The sequence below is a fragment of the Aotus nancymaae genome, unplaced genomic scaffold (genome assembly GCF_030222135.1).
Source record: "Aotus nancymaae isolate 86718 unplaced genomic scaffold, 86718_ANA_hifiasm-v0.15.2.pri h1tg000030l, whole genome shotgun sequence".
Classification (NCBI taxonomy): Eukaryota; Metazoa; Chordata; class Mammalia; order Primates; family Aotidae; genus Aotus; species Aotus nancymaae.
In genome coordinates this window covers 30,023,123-30,041,179 of record NW_026988443.1, presented here as the reverse complement: position 1 = coordinate 30,041,179, position 18,057 = coordinate 30,023,123, and the positions used below count along the sequence as shown (strand labels likewise).

The 18,057-nt window shown below is 46.0% G+C and overlaps 1 protein-coding gene across 1 annotated transcript; it reads right to left on the bottom strand.

Moving 5' to 3' along the window:
* Positions 1 to 4,620: 4,620 nt before the first annotated feature.
* Positions 4,621 to 16,214, bottom strand: GABARAPL2 (GABA type A receptor associated protein like 2). Its single transcript, XM_012437454.2, has 4 exons — positions 16,079 to 16,214; positions 15,695 to 15,750; positions 14,392 to 14,564; positions 4,621 to 5,221 (listed from the first exon to the last, which is right to left on the bottom strand). The coding sequence occupies exons 1-4, from the start codon at positions 16,110 to 16,112 to the stop codon at positions 5,131 to 5,133; spliced, it is 354 nt and encodes a 117-aa protein (XP_012292877.1). The 5' UTR covers positions 16,113 to 16,214; the 3' UTR covers positions 4,621 to 5,130.
* Positions 16,215 to 18,057: the final 1,843 nt, after the last annotated feature.

Here is an 18,057-nt window from a genome sequence, read left to right as displayed (position 1 = left end):
TTTGTCAGTCTTTAACAGTTTGTGTTTTTGTATCTGAGAACTCCCTCCCTACTCCAGAGTCCTAGATATTCTAATTATTCTTCTAAATTTTTTTTTTTTTCTGAGACAGAGTCTCGCTCTTGTTTCCCAGGCTGGAATGCAGTGGAGCAATCTCAGCTCACTGCAACCTCCGCCTCCCGGGTTCAAGTAACCCTCCTGCCTCAGCCTTCCGAGTAGGTGGGATTACAGGTGCTCGCCACCACACCTGGCTAATTTTTGTATTTTTAGTAGAGATGGGGTTTCACCATGTTGGCCAGGCTGGTCTCAAATTCCTGACCTCATGAGCCATCCGCCTTGGCCTCCCAAAATGCTGGGATTATAGGCATGAGCCACCATGCCTGGCCCTATAGTTTTTTAAGTTTTGCTTTTCCACGTTTAGATCTTTGGGGTGTGTGTGTGTGTGTGTGTGTGTGTGTGTGTGTGTGTGTTTTGAGATAGGGTGGCTCTCTGTCACCCAGGCTGGAGTGCACTGGCCTAATCACAGCTTGCTGCTGCCTCAAATTCTTGGGCTCAAGCAGTCCTCCCACTTTAGACTCCCAAGTGCCAGGGTTACAGGCATGAGCCATGTTCCCAGTCTGTTTTTGTTTCTCTCAACAGGGTCTCACTCTGTTACCCAGGCTGAAGTGCAGTGGCACAATCATAGCTCACTGCAACCTTAAACTCCTTGGGCTCATCACTTGGGCTTCCCACTTTAGCCTCCTGAGTAGCTGGGACTATAGGCATGCACCACCAGGCCCAGCTAATTCTTAAATTTTTTGTAGAGACAGGGTCTCACTATGTTGCCACAGGTCTCAAACTCCTGGCCTTAAGGGATCCTCCCACTTCAGCCTCCCAAAGTGCTGAACAATACAGGTGTGAGCCACCATGCCATCTCATATTTACATATTTAAACCACCTTGAATTTATTTTATGTGTAACATAGGAATCTGTTTTTTCATATATAACCGTTATAGAGGCATGGGTCATCCAGTTCATTTTTCATGCCATTGCTGTTATATTTTAAACATGGGGGCCAGGCACTACTCAGGAGGCTGAGGTGGGAGGATCACTTGAGCCCAGGAATTCGAAGCTACAGTGAGCTGTGATCACAGCACAGCACTCCAGCCTGTGTGACAGTGAGACCCCATCTCTTTTTTTTTTTTTTTTTAAAGATGGGGTGTCACCATATTGGTCAGGCTGGTCTCGAACTCCTGACCTCAGGTAATCCGCACACTTCAGCCTCCCAAAGTGCTGGGATTACAGACGTGAGCCACCGCGCCCAGCCCCATCTCTTTTTATATATATATATATATATATATATATATATATATATATATATATATATGATTTTTCTATGTTGATAAAAGACCAAGCTATAACTTTTTCCCTTATACCATCTTTATAAGGTTTTAACATTGAGATTTTATAAGTCTCAAAATGAATGCAATTAGTCCTTTTCTAATCTCTAAAACAGTTTAAGAAAAGGATTCCTTAGTTTGATAAAATTCATCTGTACAATTTTAGAAGTCTAGCGTCTGTGAGGAGTAGGGCTTCGGGAAGAGTATATACTTTTCTTTTTTTTTGAGTCAGAGTTTCGCTCTGCCACCCAGGCTGGAGTGCAATGGCATGATTTCGGCTCACTGCAACCTCCACCTCCCAGGTTCAAGCGATTCTGCTGCTTCAGCCTCCTGAGTAGCTGGAATTACAGGTGCCCGCCACCACGCCTAATTTTTGTTTTTAGTAGAGGCGGGGTTTCGCTATGTTGGCCAAGCTTGTGTCGAACCCCTGGCCTCAAGCAACCTGCCTGCCCCGGCCTCCCAAACTGCTGGGATTACAGGTGTGAGCCACGGCACCCGGCTGCTTTTTTTTTTCTTTTTAATTTTAAAATCTTCACTTAGATGTTATATTTCAAAGGCAAAATTGACAAATCCAGTTTTATTGACTGATATTCCAAATAAGGCTGCTTTCTTCAGTGGTTTGTTTTGTAGCTGACAGCTACGCCATCCTCTGTTCCAGTACATCTGCTACAGCACTTACAACATTGCTTTGTAATTATTCTTTCCATGTTGGCTTACTGCCAGACGGAAACCCCCTGGAGGACAGGATAGCACTTTATTCACATTTGTGCCCAGTATGCAGCATGGTTAACCCTATTCTGTAGGATTCTGTATAATCCTACGTTTACATGGTTAAGAAGAGGTTCACCATTCCCTCCTACCAGTCCCTGCTCCAACTGGGGCTATTTGGTAGGCCAAGCCAGGCCAGAGTCCTCCCAGGCACATTATAAATAGAAAAAAAAAAATCATGAAATGATCTGACATTGCCAACCATATCATTCTTCAATTTCACTTGGTGTCTCAGTTCTGCCACTTGGTAGTTGTGTGGCTGTGGAAACTTTACTACCTAACTTAGGGGGGCTTTCTGAAGATTGTGATAATGTATGTAGATCATCTGGTATCCAGAGGGTGCTTAGTAAGTGCTAACTAACTCACTATAAATTACTTAAAAGAAAAACGGCTGGGTGCAGTGGTTCACACCTGTAATCCCAGCACTTTGGGAGGCCGAGGCAGGTGGATCACCTGAGGTCAGCCTGGCCAAAATGGTGAAACCCTGTCTCTACTATAAATACAAAATTTAGCCGGGCATGGTGGTGGGCACTTGTGATCTCAGCTCTTCAGGAGGCTGAGGTGGAATTGCTGGAATCCGGGAGGCAGAGGTTGCAGTAAGCCAAGATAATGCCATTGCACTCCAGCCCGGCCTACAACAGCAAAACTGCATCTCAAAAAGAAAAGAAAACACAATTTCTTTCAGCTGTAGTTGCCTTTTGATTTTCTTCTCTTAAGCTATTTCTTCTCAGTTCCATTTGTGGGTTTGTGGTTGTGAAACAGAAAAAATTAAAATGACTTTGGGGAAGCCACCCCTCCTCCCTTTCTGTAAAATCCTATTTCTGTTCATATGGTTAAGCAGAGATTCACCAGTCTCTGCCCCAAGCAGGGCTGTTTGGTAGTCCAAGCAAGGCCAGAGACCTCCCAAGGACTTTTGTTAGTCCTCTCAAAAGATGTTCTTCCTTCCACTAGAGTTGCTAAGCAACTCCAAAGATGAGGCCATCTTTGCCATCACAGGGAGAGAAAAACAAAACCAAGAGATGGAGTTGTGATGTTATCATTTGATCCCAGGTTCTAGCTATACCTCAAGCCAGTGAACCATCCCTCTGACATGTAAAATAATAAACTGCCTTTTTAATGCTAAGGCCAGTTTGAATTGGGAGTATGTCATTGTAAACAAGATTCCTTAGTAACACATAGCTTGGTTTCCCTTTATCTTGCTCACTCTGAGGTCAGTTTCTAACTAACTGCTTTTAGTATGAATCTATCAGCAAAGACAAACAGATTTTATTGGCTCCAGTTTGGTAAAGACCTACAAGATGCTTACGACAAATTTAGAATGTTTCCTCTGATCCCAAATGAGAGGGTGACATCATTAGTAGAGAGCTTGGATGAGCTGCTCATATAATTTGGTAAAGATAAAGCTGAAAATCTTTGTTTCTTCCCCAATGGAAAATGTGAGTCATTTTAATTACATGTTCTTAGACTCCTGGGTCATACCCGGTTTCTTTATTCTTGTCTGTGTAGTGCTCTAGCCACCAACACGGTATGTCTTTGGAATATTTAAGAAAGTAAATAAGCATTTCCTCTCAGATGTATTTGTGTCCTAGCAAGCCCACACATCTATACTAATGTGTGAGAAATTAAACTCACGGGCCTAGATACATCTAATCTTGATTTTTAGGAAGAAGGGAATAGAAATCAGTACCGTAAGAATGCAGGTACATTAAAAGGATGTACAGAAGTGATATGGAAAGATCACTACAGTATAATGTTAAATGGAAAAAAAAGCAATGTACATAGAAGTGTGTTTTCTTTGCATAAGAAAAAGGGCTGGGTGCAGTGCCTCACGCCTGTAATCCCAGCACTTTGGGAGGCTGAGGCAGGCAGATCACCTGAGGTCAGCAGTTCGAGACCAGCTTGGCCAACATGGTGAGACCTCATTTCTACTAAAAATATAAAATTGGCTGGGTGTGGTGGCAGGCGCCAGTAATCCCAGCTACTCAGGAGGCAAGGCTTGAACCCGGGAAGTAAAGGCTGCAGTGAACTGAGATTGCACCATTGCACTCCAGCCTGGGTACAAGAACAAAACTGTCAAAAAAGAAAAAGGAAGAAAATAAGCATATATATTCACATTTAATTATCCTTTTTACTATGCTACTATACTGTCCTTTAAATTATCCTATTTACTTTTAAAATATTGAAAAAAAACAAGAAGCCAGTTAAAGTAATTTCCCGTAAAGTGCAGAGGTGGTTAGAAAACTGGCAGGAGCAAGCCTTCTCAGTATATACCTTTTTGTATTGTCCTGGTATCTCAACCATGTGAACATATTAGTTATTCAAAACAATGTCTTTCCTTATGACCCTGGCCACGGCTTCCTGTCCCAGGATGTACAGCCATGACCTCCACAAGCCCTCTTCCTGGCCTGGTAGCTGTAAGAGCAACTTCTCTGACCCATCCAAATGCAGGTGAACAAAGGACATGGTCACAGTGCAATGCCTTTATAAGAGGAATTTTTATTGTTAATTATTTACCTTAATAGTTTCAGAAAGAGGAACAGATTAGCTCAATCCAACATGATTGGCAGTTGGCAAATTCTAGTGAAGCAAGTGTTCTGATTGCTAAGGATTTAATTTGGATAATTTTAATACTTAGCCATCTAACACCTCAAACATAATCCAGAATAAATGCATCACCTTCTCTTTCACTTTAATACCGCACCTACCTCACTTTGATATGGAAATATCATTAAATATGATTTCCAGAAGGGCAAGTTTCCTGGAAAATACAGCCATGAGGACAATGCACAAAAAGAAAAACTCAAAATAAAACTCTGATAATTTACTAGTCTAAAGAAACAAAAACCTTCCAATATATTAAGAAATAAATCCAGTTACAAATGCACTAATAGGTCTATGTGAAGAGGTTCTGGGATAATAACTGAAAATGGCCGGCTATTTACAAGATACACAAGCAGTAACGGTGCACCTAGCCCAGCAATGGCCCTCAGAAGCCAAAAGTGTTCTCTCCGCTGTAGGCCACGTACAAGAATCCATCTTCATCTTTTTCCTTCTCATAAAGCTGTCCCATAGTTAGGCTTGAAAGAGAAAAACAAAAACATCATTGAAAATGATGGAGTCCAGGTTTCAAGAGAAAAAGGATCACCTAGGATAGGAATTTAGGAAGTAAAAATACTTCAGGTGTCAGTACCTGCTGTGTGCTTATAATCCCGTTTTAAAGAAAGAGAAAGGAGCCATAAAAAGATTAAAATTAATGAGGTCTGCAGAAGGCGGAGCCATCTGACATCCTCCCAAGTAAATCCTTTAAAGACGCCAGCTCCTTCAGGGGACTTTAGCTGGTTGGTTAACATGAATGCCTTTAAATGTCAAGGACTAGAGAAGAAACTAAGCAAAACAAAGAACCTGAAAGGCTCACCTCTGTGTGGGTAAAGGTCTCTAGCAAGGAAGAATCATTTGGGATCATTCTTGTGGAAGCTGTGCCCCCAGAAATATGTATCAGCATCATCAAAGATAAGTTATTTTCCTCACACTTAATGCAGAAAGCTCTAAATGTATCTAAGAAGCCTCCCCAACCTCCCAAAGAACCCTCCAAAAATAGATACTCTTCAAACTAAACATGTGTGGGTAGGAAAGCTGGCTTCCCCTAAGCTGTAAAACAGACTGTGCAGTGGAGGAGACCTAATCTAATTCTGTGCCATGAAACTGAGTTGGACCTGCTCCAGAGTAAGACTAGTAACACCTGGAAGCCCTATGCAAGCTCTGCCCTGTGACTGTACTCAGATGAGAGGAGGTGCAAATGTGCTAAGACCATGAGTGGAGGAGTCAACCAGAAACAGTGGTAAAATCCTCAGTCTCAGTCATCGGAGGTCACTAGCCCAGATAGGTAAGTCACAATAGATACTTAAAATGGGGACTCATAAACCAAGGGCCAGTGGGGAAGATAAGGAGTCCAAGGCCTCAACCTGGGAAACCAATGACCTCCCCCTCTGCTGCTTTGTTCTTCAAGTAATGAATAGGACCTCCATGAAAACATGATGAACACATTTATGAAGGGGGAGGTTTTGAGTTTTTTTCCTATTCTTCCTGCTCCATTTGCAAGCTTTGCTCCAATGGCTGTGTGGGTAGATGAGAATTATTAAGTAACAATGTGGGGGAGGGCTGATTATGAATATTAAACAACCTGTCATCAGCATCTTGTACAATAAAAACGGTGCTTCCTGTGAGGATCTCTTAGCCTGGAATTTGTAAAGTAAGGACTCCCGGAACAGAACTGTTCAATAGAAATTTCTGCTATGAAAAATTAAAAAAAGGCCGGGTGTGGTGGCTCATGCCTGTAATCCCAGCACTTTGGGAGGCCGAGGTGGGTGGATCACTAGAGGTCAGGAGTTCAAGACCAGCCTGGCCAACATGGTAAAACCCCCATCTTAAAAAAAAAAAAAAAAAGAAATTTCTGCTATGACTAAAATGTCCTGTATCGCTGCTACAACACAGTAGCCACTAGCTTACATTCAGCAGTTGAAAATGTGGCTCATCTGAGTGCAAAACAAACAAGATTTCAGACTTACTATGAAAATGCAGCTAAATAGCTCAATTTTGATTACATGATGAAATGATAAAAGTATGGACATACTGGGTCAAATAAAATATATTATGAAAATTAATTTCAACTGTTTTTATTTATTTATTTAGAGACAGAGTCTTGGTCTGTCACCAGGCTGCTCACTGCAACCTCCACCTCCCGGGTTCAAGCAATTCTCCTGCCTCAGCCTCCCCAGTAGCTGGGACTACGGGCGTGTGCCACTATGCCCAGCTAATTTTTTTTTTTTTTTTTTAGGAGAGACAGGGTTTCACCATGTTGGCCAGGATGGTTTCGATCTCCTGACCTCGTGATCCACCGTCCTCAGCCTCCTAAAGTGCTGGGATTACAGGCGTGAGCCACCACACCTGTTTTTAATGTGGCTACTAGAAAATTCTTAAATTACATATGTGGCTTGCATCCATTTCTACTGACAGCACTGCCCCAAAACAGGACTTAGGAGGCAGTGGGTAGAGGGAGGAACAACACCTATAGTCCACAGCCACGGGTCTCAGCCTTGGCTGCATATCAGAATCTCACACTAGAGAGCTTTAAAAACATCTCCATGCCCAAGCCCTACCCCACACTAATGAAATCATCAGTATGTTTTGTTTTTTTGAGATAGAGTCTTGCTCTATCGTCCAGGCTGGAGTGCAGTGGCAGGATCTAGGCTCACTGCAACCTCTACCTTCCAGGTACAAGCGAATCTCATGTCTCAGCCTCCCGAGTAGCTGGGATTACAGGTGCATGTCACCACATCTGGCTAATTTTTTTTTTGTATTTTTTTTTTTCCTAAGTAGAAGTGGCGTTTCACTGTGTTGGCCAGGCTGGTCTTGAACTCCTGACCTCAAGTGAGCCACCACGCCTGGCCTCATCAGTATGTTTTTAAATGCCTAAGATGATTCCATGTGCAGCCAGGTTAAGAAGGGAGATGCTTGACCTTTGGTGGGGGGAGGGGAAGGAGGAGTCATCTTTAAGAGCTATGTGATTAGGAAGTAGAGTGACAAGCCAGGAAGTGAAATGACAACCCAGAAACTAGCAGAAGAGCTTGAACATGTAGCTGAGTCTCCCAAGATTTTTACCCTGGTGGTTGGGAATGCCCACTTTTCTCTGAGACTCCTCAGAATGAGGCTAATGGGAAAACAACTATAGCTACTGCCACAACTCTCTTTACCCCATTTGTCCGAGTGTCCAGGGTGACCTTGATGACAACTGACATAACATCTCCCCACTGCCGTTACCAGATGGGTTTAGATGCAGCAGCAGACACTGAGTGCAATTCAAAGACAGCCGCCCCACAGTGCCTTTTAAGTTTGGTTCTAAACAGACTAAGTTCTGCTCTTTGCCTAGCAAGTTAGGAGCCCTAGTACAATGATTCTAAATCCCACTGCTACTTCAGAAACATTTGAGGAGCTTCATAAACACCAGCTGCTCACCCCTGGCCCTGTGTATGCTACCCATAGTAAACAATGACCACAAGACCACTACTGTTGAAGGCAAGTCCTGAAGCTCGGAGCCCCGACTCTTGGCAGGATAGGAGGCCCACAATCATGTGGCTTTCATTCCTTTCTGGCTTTAGATTCCATTGTCTGTTAAGTAAAACTTGGGTTCATCAATTTGTTTAAGCAGTGCCCTAGTAGCTACAGAAGCTAAGAGTAAAAGCACTGTTCTAAGGACATCACATGTATTAACTCTTTATCCTCAAAACAATCTTATGAGGTAGGTACTACCATAATCCATAGTTCATAGGTAAGAAAACTGAGGCACAGAGGATCTAAATCATTCACTCCAGGTCACAAAACTAGGAGACCACCAAGCTTTGCTGCTGCCAAGTGACTAGACAGCTAGATCTGTTCTGATGACCTAACATTAGTGTCCTTGTACCTTCCTGCAGAGATCTGTGTTAGAACAGTGCTTCTCATACAAATATTGGTACCAATCATCTGAATATCAGGCTCTCAGGTAAGGCGACTGCTGCCAGTCTCTGTATCACATGTTGAGTAGCAAGGTCTTAGGGCTCTCTCCTTCAGATCTTGTAATCTGACAACTAGATGGTTTGTGCCTAAGGACCAACATTTCTCCTTTTCTGACACACGGCCTCATGTGAAAACTTAGTTGGCAGTAGCACTGTGTCCTTATAGTCAGGATACCCCTTGGGCAAGGAACTTGATAACTGACAATGCTCAATGCTGAACATGCACCTAATTTTGAGGCTTCAATGGGTGCCATGAAACAAGACTAATTTGAAAACAGCACTTATGGGATTGGACTGCATACATGCAGAGTCAGAATAACTTGGCCTGCAGCCAAAATGATCTGGGCTACAAATAGAATTAAAAGAAAAAACTCATTTTTTAAAAGTCCCATTAAAAGGATATTCAAATGGAAGTGCAGGGAGACAAAATGTGACCCTTGCTGGCAGGCAGTCTATCAGCAGAAGGCTGGTGTGTCCGTTTGGGACACATTCCATAAACTTCTAAGAAGATAAATGTCCCCCTCAGAATTTGGAGGCCTTACAGAGCACTAAGCAGGCCACTGCTAGGATGCCTGAGGATCCTGAAGCACGAGGCAGCTCTAATCCTGACAACTCTCAAGCAGCACTGCAACTCCAAGGCTTGCTGCCCAAGGTGCTAGGAGGTGGCTGTAGAAAACATCTGAAGATGGCCTCCAGTCCCTAACACAAATGCACATCCCGTGGCATCAAGTACCACATGCATTCATCTGACAAAGATGCTGCTCTGCGTGCAGAGGCACTGCCACCTTCCAAGCTCTGAGTCTGACAAGGAAACAAATGAGTAAAGCCAATGGGAGATTTAAGCCATGGAGCTGATCTAAGGTGAAGTGGGACCCTCAAGTACTATGTGAAAATGAACTTAAATTGCCCCCTAAAGCTCTCTCTCCCACCCCTCAAGAGACTCACATAGATCCAGATAAAACCTCTTCTCCAGTGGAGAAACTATGCAATAAAAGGAAAGCTGCAGCAGGACCCACATCCAGGAATGGCCATGTGACTCAAGTTTTACGCTACTCAACATTAGTTTTATGCTACTCAACAGCTCTATGCATTGGGAGAGGCTGACCTAAAACTGTGTGAATGTCCACTCCCTAGAGAACCTGCCTTCGCCCCAACCAAGGGCAGGTCATGGAGGCTGTGGGATCTACACTGACTCATGAATTGGCTGGACTGATAAGCACACTTGGCCACCCATCTGCTTTGGAGCCCATGTGATTCCACTGGACCTTGGATTATCTCTTCTCCAGCAGGAAAGGATGGGTGGCAGGAGGTGGAAGGGCAATGACCACTACTGTGAATCCTGCAGAGGCACTGGCTTCACTTAAAAGTTAATAAGGCCTTGACCCTCCCCAAGATTCTATAAAGACTAACCACTGGTTGTTGTTTCTTTCTTTGTTTTGTTTGGTTTTGAGATGGACTTTCACTCTTGTCACCCAGGCTGGAGTGCAGTGGTGGGATCTTGGCTCACTGCAACCTCCGCCTCCCAGGTTCAAACGACCCTCCTGCCTCAACCTCCCGAGTAGCTGGGATTACAGGCACCCACCACCATGCCTGGCTAATTTTTTTTGTATTTTTAGTACAGATGGGGTTTCACCATGTTGGCCAGGCTGACCTTAGGTAATCCGCTGACCTTGGCCTCCCAAAGTGCTGGGATTAGAGGCATGAGCCACCACACCCGGCCTAGGACAGGATCTGTTTGTATCAGAAAAATCTGATCGAAAGCAATAACTAGGCCAGGTCCGGTGGCTCACACCTGTAATCCCAGCACTTCAGGAGGCCAAGGCTGGTGGATCACCTGAGGTCAGGAGTTCAAGACCAGCCTGGCCAACATGGTGAAACCCCATCTCTACTAAAAATATTTTCAAAATTAGCCAGGCATGGTGGCAGGAGCCAGTAATACCAGCTATTCAGGAGGCTGAGGCAGGAAAATCACTTGAACCTGGGAATCTGAGGTTGCGGTGAGCCGAGATCGCGCCACTGCACTCCTGCCTGGACAAAAAGAGCAAAACTCCATCTCATTAAAAAAAAAAAAAAAAAAAAAAAAAAGTCCTGTCCTTAAAGTGGTATTTACCCAGAAATGATCAAAGTGCTTTAAGCACATTTCTATAAGTGTGGGGTAAGAAGTCATTAACTGGGGCCTGAAGGGTCAGGACTTGGATTTCTGGTTACTCTGTCCTAAAATCCTGACTTGGGTTACTGGTATAATCTGCCTTAGGGTGGATTCTCAACAGATTGGAAAGGCAAATGGGACTTGGAGAGAAAATGGCCTTGAAGCAGTCTCTGTTGCCCTGAAAACCACTTTCCATTTCTAAGACATCACAACTTCCTCTTACTTAAGATCTCTTTAAGATCAAGAAGCAACTAAACACCAGATTGTTAAACAGCACAGGTGTCCCAATCTCAAATTATAATACCTGGCCAAGCATGGTGGCTAATACCCCATAATCCCAGCACTCTGGGAGGCCAAGGCAGAAGGGTCACTTGTAGCCAGGAGTTTGAGACCACCGTGGTGAGGTGGGAGGATTGCTCAAGCCCAGGAGTTCAAGGTTGCAATGAGCTCTGACTGCACCACTGCACTCCAGCCAGGGTGACAGCAAGGCCTTGTCTCAACAACAAAAAACAGTATGTTAGAGATCTTTTAATGATATACTCCTGTTTCTATTTTAAACAGGGGATTAAGAAGACTCTTATCTAGGTTCTAAACCAACAAAGACCAAAGACCATACAATGCCAGCTCAAGGCCATGACTAGGAAACTTGTACACTGACGTTGTTTCTAAAGTTCTGTCTGCACAAAGGCATGGTTCCCCTTCCGGTTTTGGCCTGATTCTTGATGCAGGCACCTACGCAGACAATTCAACTTTCCAGTGCTAAATGGGAAAAGGCCACTGTGATTCCCCCTTTTTAAAAAGAAACAAGAACTTAGAATTTAGGAAGTAAAACTTAGGGACTTGCCTATGTCTCTATTTAAAGAATTAATATTTAATAGTAACAACTCTCAATAAAAATCATGACACTTGGGCTGGACACGGTGGCTCACACCTGTAATCCCAGCTCTCTGGGAGGCCGAGGCGGGCGGATCACCTGAGGTCAGGAGTTCAAGACCAGCCTGACCAACATGGTGAAACCCCGTCTTTAAATTAAAAAAAAAAAAAGAAATTTTTTGTAAATTATTTTTTTTTAAACAAAAGAAAAAAAAACATGACACTTTACATAGTGACTGCCTGTTTTCCACTGAAGGGCAGAAATAAATGATAAATTACTCCCCTTCAGCCTCAGACATAATTGATCTTCATGCAGACCAGTCAGTCACCAGAGAGGGAGGGCTTCTGCAGGCTTGAATTCGTCCTTTCTCTAATTTCCCCAGCCACCCTTTGAAACCAGCAAGCACTGCATGAAGGTTAAGGGAGGCTCCATGTTTCCCTAAGGAGGCTGGAAAGACCTGAGGAAGAGGCAGCTAAATTGTCTTGGGGAGGAGATGGTGAAGGGGAGTTACAGCCAGCTTTAGGAAGGATCCTGTGGTACTTTTGTTTATGCTGCTTTGGAGTGATTTACATTTGCATAAAGCCCAATGATGTCACATGGCCTCCTTTGTTTAGACACAAATTTGTATTTTTAGCTGGGTGTGGTGGCACACACCTGTGGTCCCAGCTATTAAGGAGGCTGAGGTGGGAGGATCACTTGAACCTAGGAAGCACAGGTTGCAGTGAGCTGAGATTGCACGACTGCATTCCACCCTGGGCGACAGTGAGACTCCATCTCAGAAAAAAAAAATTGTTTTTGAGAATAAAACCCCAAAATGAACAGTGGCATTAAGTGTAGGGTGACAAGTCATTAACTGGGGCCAAAAGAGCTGACAGGCTGGGCAAAAGGGCCCTGGCTGGTGACTCTAAATCCTGAAGGGTCAGGATTTGGATTTCTGGTTACTCCGACCTAAAATCCTGACTAGAGTTACTAGTGTAATCTGCTTTAAGGTTCTCACCACACTGGAAAAGCAAATGGGACTTGGAGAGAAAATGGCCTTGAAACAGTCTCTGCTGCCCTGAAAAATCATTTTTAATTTCCAATTCTATTTATATCTCAGGGAAAATGGGGGAGGGGCAGTTGATAAGACTGTAGTCATTTTAATTGCTGGATTACTGTGGAGCCATCAGAGTAATCGTAAGGTCTCCAGAAGCCTGCTTCATTTCCTTTGAGAAGAACCAGAGAATCAGAATTGAGGAAAATAAACTCAATGCCATAGGTCCTAGTCACTTACTTCCACTAAGCCACCACCTCCGGGAAGGAGAAAACACAGGGTCACCAAGGCTCTGCAGAAATTGCAGATGGTATAAAAGATTACCTCCCCAGTCACCTTAAGGAAAGCCCAGGGTAACCATGGATGCCCAAGGCTTCCTCCTCTGGTGAAGACACAGCCCTGAGGCCTGGAAAGGAAGGTTGGAAGAGCCCCATGGATGACAAAATCACCTCAAGCAACACCACAGCTTCCAGAGCTACAGCTGCAGCAGACCAATGGCGTCCAGTGGGCAGGCCCTGGGCTATCTCCTCAGGTTGGACACTGGCCTTAGGGAAGGAGCTTCCATTTCTCCCCTGTCTTTCTACCAGACACCAGAAGTGGAGGTGGTAGAGACTGGGAAACAGGAAATCAGACCAAAAAATAGCCAGAGCTTTCCACCTTTAACAGAAATAAAGTCTGGAATTTGGCACAGGCCTCTTAGGAAGTCTTCAAGGATTTTCAACAGGAACCTATCTGGGCAACATTGGGCTAGTTCCCAGGGCTTCTGAAAGCCTTCACTTTTAGAAGTATTACTTCTGGGGGTGGTAAATGAAACCTAGTTTGGTTCACTAAGGTAAGAAGATGTGGCCAGGAACTCACACTTAGGGGAGAGGTGAGGGCCGGAATCTGGATCAGGGCCTAGAACTACCCACTCAGTAACAGGAAAGAACTGACCAGGAACTTAGACGGAGCCTGTCCATTTTCCTCTTTCCAGAGGGGACTAAAGCTGGGCTGTCAAATACACAGAAAATGGAAATTCTAATGCCCCTGCTTACATTCAGGCTGCAAGTTACACTCCCAAAGACTGCTTCCAGGCAGCACCATAGTCTGACAGTCAAAGCAGGTGCTACCAAGGAAGGTTTAAGTCTGTAAAGAGACTTCAGAGCCCTTTACCGTGCTGCAGTCATTTTGTCAGACTTGAGGATCAGGCAGCTATAGACTCTTACAATGGCAAAGAGCTGACGAAGTTTGGGAGCAAGCAAACTGGATGATTAACTGAGTAAGCCTCAGTGGGGCCCACAGGCTCCCAATGGAGGAGAGTGGCCGGACTGCCTTCAGGGAAGAAAACCTCATTTCAGGCCTCAGTTCTACCTATGGCTTAAGCCTAAATAAGTCCTCAACTGTTTTAAAAGATTCTTGGAGGCCTAGGCTGAGTTTCATCACTTTTTTAGAAGTCCAGGCCTTGTTCTATTTTCCGAATCTACAATGCACTCTTACGTATTGCAGCCGTTATTTTCCTGGAGCCCCGATGTCAGGGAGCACAAAATCCAGATTTCTAGTCAGGACCCCTAAGAGTTTTCAGACCTCCAAAGTTTTTGAGTTCTATAAGCAGCCAACCAGATGTCTAACACCAGAGGGCCCATCTAGTAAACACCTCTCACCTGGACTGTGGGACTGTCTTATCCACAAACAGGAAGATCGCCTTTTCAGAAGGAAGCTGGATCCTTTTCCTGATGATCCACATGAACTGAGCCACAGTGATATCAGATGGAACCAAGTACTTCCGTTTGTCAATGTCAACAATCTGAGAGCCTGAGACCTTTTCCACAATCACCTGGGAAAGTAAAGAGAGGTCAGGACTGGGTTTCTAAAGCCAGGCTCTGGCCTCATGGCTGAGGAGCTGAGGAACAGAGTGTGGGCAAGGAGGTGGGTGGGAAACTGCGTAGCAGGAGAAAATATGTCTTTGGCTTAATAACCACATGCTCTGGAGGTTAAGAATTGATATAAATGGGTTATAGGGAAACGGTAAGTGCTTTTCTGTGGTCAGTTATATAAGAGAAATGCAGCCCTTACTACTAAGCTTTTCTACATTTTATCTGGGCAGACCTAAGAATATGTGGGGACGGTTTCATCCACAGCCCGTTACTCCAGGACCCCAGAATGGATCCCCTTCACACTACAGGAAACACTACTGTGTTCCCAAGGAACACAGGAGACAAGAACAGATGGACTAATGGGAATGCCTGGAATTTCAGCCAGCCAAGAACCAAGCTCTTCATTTGGCCTGTTGCTCCTCTCTGAACAAGTTTCAAATCTGTCCCTCCTACTCTTTCCCCCAACGGAATTATTCACAAGCAAAGAACTACAATAACAGGCCTTAATGTCCATTAAAAATTAATAAGGATTACAAAACTATCTCCCCAAACATGGAAAAAATATAACATCATATTTACTACTGACTAGGAAGAAAACATTACAGAAGGGGTTTTCAGCAGCTTCTCACATTATTTTGGTCAGGCAAGGATGACAGGGTCAAGGTGAGGCAACGGAGCTAGAAGCTGGGTAAAGATGGAGGCTCCAAGTAAAAGGTGAAGGTCCTGAGACTCAAGTACCACTTCCAAGACCAAAGTGACAGTCTCCCTCCACCACCATTTCCCAAAGTGGCAGTGACCTGTTGCCCTGTCCTAGAACATCGTTCCTTACATAATTGGCCAGGGAGCGCCGAGGCTGCAGACAGCTCGCTGGCCTAGATCCGGAGATTCAGCACTGAGGCACCCTGAACAGCACCAGCCCGAGCCCCTCACGCCCCGGCCCCGGGCGGCCTCATCCCAGTCTGGCCCGTCCGCTACTATAACTGGGAATGGAACCTCAACTTGTCAACTGTTGAATGGCCTAGGGCCTATCACGGGTCCCAGACGATAGAGGTGACAGCGAGGTGAGGGGGCGGAGAGTCCAATCACTCACCGGAACCCGGTCGGGATATTTCGCTCGGATCTTCGCGGACTCCACGCATCTGTGTTCTGTGGGAGAAACAAACAGGGCTGACGGCCGCGCCTGCCCACAGGTCGGTTCCCGGCCCTCGGCCCTCCTCCTCCTGCGCCTTGCGCACAGCCCAGACCCTCGTTGCGGCGTCCCCGAGGCCGCGGTCCTGTCCCCTAACTCCCAGGGGGGTCCGCGGAGGGTGACGCGGGGTCGAGGGACGGCTGCTCGTGGCACCGGAGCCTTGGCGACTCGAGCCCGGAGAGCGGCATACGTCCTGCTTCACCCGGCCCAGGGCCGCCCGAGTGGGGGAGGGGGCCCACCCGCCGCCGCGGCCCCCCGCGGCCGGTCCGATGGCCAAGTGCTTACCCAAAGAGTGGTCCTCCTTGAACATCCACTTCATGGCGGCGGCGGGGAGGGGACGGAACCGGCTCTCGGAGCCGCGGAACTCAGCGTACCGACCACAACAACAACGACGGCGGCGGCAGCAGCGAAGGAGGGGACTACACGGCAGGCGGGACTTCCGGCTGCCGGAGCCTAGCAACCGGTCAGGGGCGGGGCTTCCGGCGCCACTGGCCAGGACGCCATGCCAAGGGGCGGGGCCGCACGTAAAGGGACGAGGCCGCGGAGGGCTGTGTCTGGGGGCTACTAGGCTGCGGAGGCGGTGAAGTTGGTTACGGGGGCGTCTGTAAGCAATATCGGCGACCCCAGGAAGGAATGTTCGGGGAACTGGTGACAGGAGTGGGGTCTCGGGAGTGTTTGTGGCGGGAAGCGTCTAGCTGATAATGTGGGGCTCTGAGGGCTCTTTGGGGGTGTGGCTGATAGTTGCGGGCTCTTAGAGCGGTTCATAGGGGAGGTCTGAATGGGGAATTGGTGACAAGAACGGTCCTTGGGAGTAAGAATGACGTAAGGGGGGTCTCTAGTGTTTGGCGATGACAAGGGAGCTGTTTTGGGCATTGACAGTTTGGGGTGTATTGCTCGGAGTGGTGACAGGGTGGGGGCACAGTATGGGAGGGGTGGTGTTTGAGGACACTGTGTAGGAAGCGGCACTGAGGACAACCTGGACGTCCAGTATTAGGGACAGCGGTAATAGGTTGCCTTGAACCTAGAAATTGAATTTAAACAAATCCCATTTTCTTCCTTTATTCGTGAATCTATTTGAATAAACATTTACGAAAAGGTATCACAAATGCACATTCGAGGTAGGACGTGGTGGCTCCCACCAGTAATCCCAACACTTTGGGAGGCCGAGGCAGGAGGATCCTCTGAGGTCAGGAGTTCGAGACCAGACTGGCCAACATGGTAAAACCCCGTTTCTACTAAAAATACAAAAATTAGCCAGGCGTGGTGGTGCGCAGCTGTAGTCCCACCTCCTTAGGAGCCTGCAGCAGGAGAATCGTTTGAACCTGAGAAGCGGAGGTTGCAGTGAGCCGAGATGGCCCACTGCACTCCAGCTGGGTGGGAACAAGACTCTGTCTCAAAAACAAACAGACAAACAAATGCATATTTGAAGAGTATAACATCACTGATCACAGACCCTTTAACCTTAACTGGCAGAGGAGTTAGAGGTGACTGTCAGGCTCGGAGAATTCCCCTGAGAGCTGGTCATGAGATGAGTTTCCTTGTTTGGCTGTGGGAGTGGTTTAGCAATCACAGCCTGAGCTGTGTGTGTCACCTGCCCAGCCATATGCCTGAGGTTCTCCAGCCAGTGATGTAATGCCTTTCTTCCAAGCAGAGTCATCAAGGCAGTCTGGTCTAGGTCACCATCTGTTTATAAGCTGCTGAGCACGTAGCAAGAATATTCACTTAATTTAGGCATATGAACCCTGCCACATGCTTGTGATTCTGATGCACCTGTAAAGCCTGCATGTTTGAATATGCTAGTTCATCATTTCCTACACTGGAAATTCCTGATTGATGCTGTGGAATCTAGCTTCATTCTATAAGTATTTTTGTTATTTTAAGACTGTGTGTCTGACCAACCAGAATAGGTTTTTTGTTTGTTTGTTCCTTTGTCTTTGTTTTTGTTTTTTGAGACAGGCTCTTGATCTGTTGCCCAGGCTGGAGTGCAGTGGTATAGTCTCGACTCACTGCAAATCTGCCTCCCGGGTTCAAGCGATTCTCCTGCCTCAGCCTCCCGGGGGGCTGGGACTACAGGCATGCACGACCCCTCCCAGCTAATTTTTGTATTTTTGGTAGAGATGGGGTTTTGCCATGTTGGCCAGGCTGGTCTCCAACTTCATACCTCAAGTAAGTGATTTGCCCACCTCGACCTCCCAAAGTCCCAGAGTGCTGGGTGTGAGCCACTGCACCTGTTTGGTTTTTGTTCGGCTGGTTGGTTGGTTGGG

What these genes read in the sequence shown, in the direction of transcription:
- GABARAPL2 (XM_012437454.2), bottom strand. Translation starts at nt 16,112, where the DNA reads ATGAAGTGGATGTTCAAGGAGGACCACTCTTTGG. An exon ending in CAAGGAGGACCACTCTTTGG is followed by an intron (nt 15,751 to 16,078) that starts GTAAGCACTTGG and finishes TTTCTCCCACAG; the next exon opens with AACACAGATGCGTGGAGTCC. An exon ending in AATATCCCGACCGGGTTCCG is followed by an intron (nt 14,565 to 15,694) that starts GTGAGTGATTGG and finishes TTACTTTCCCAG; the next exon opens with GTGATTGTGGAAAAGGTCTC.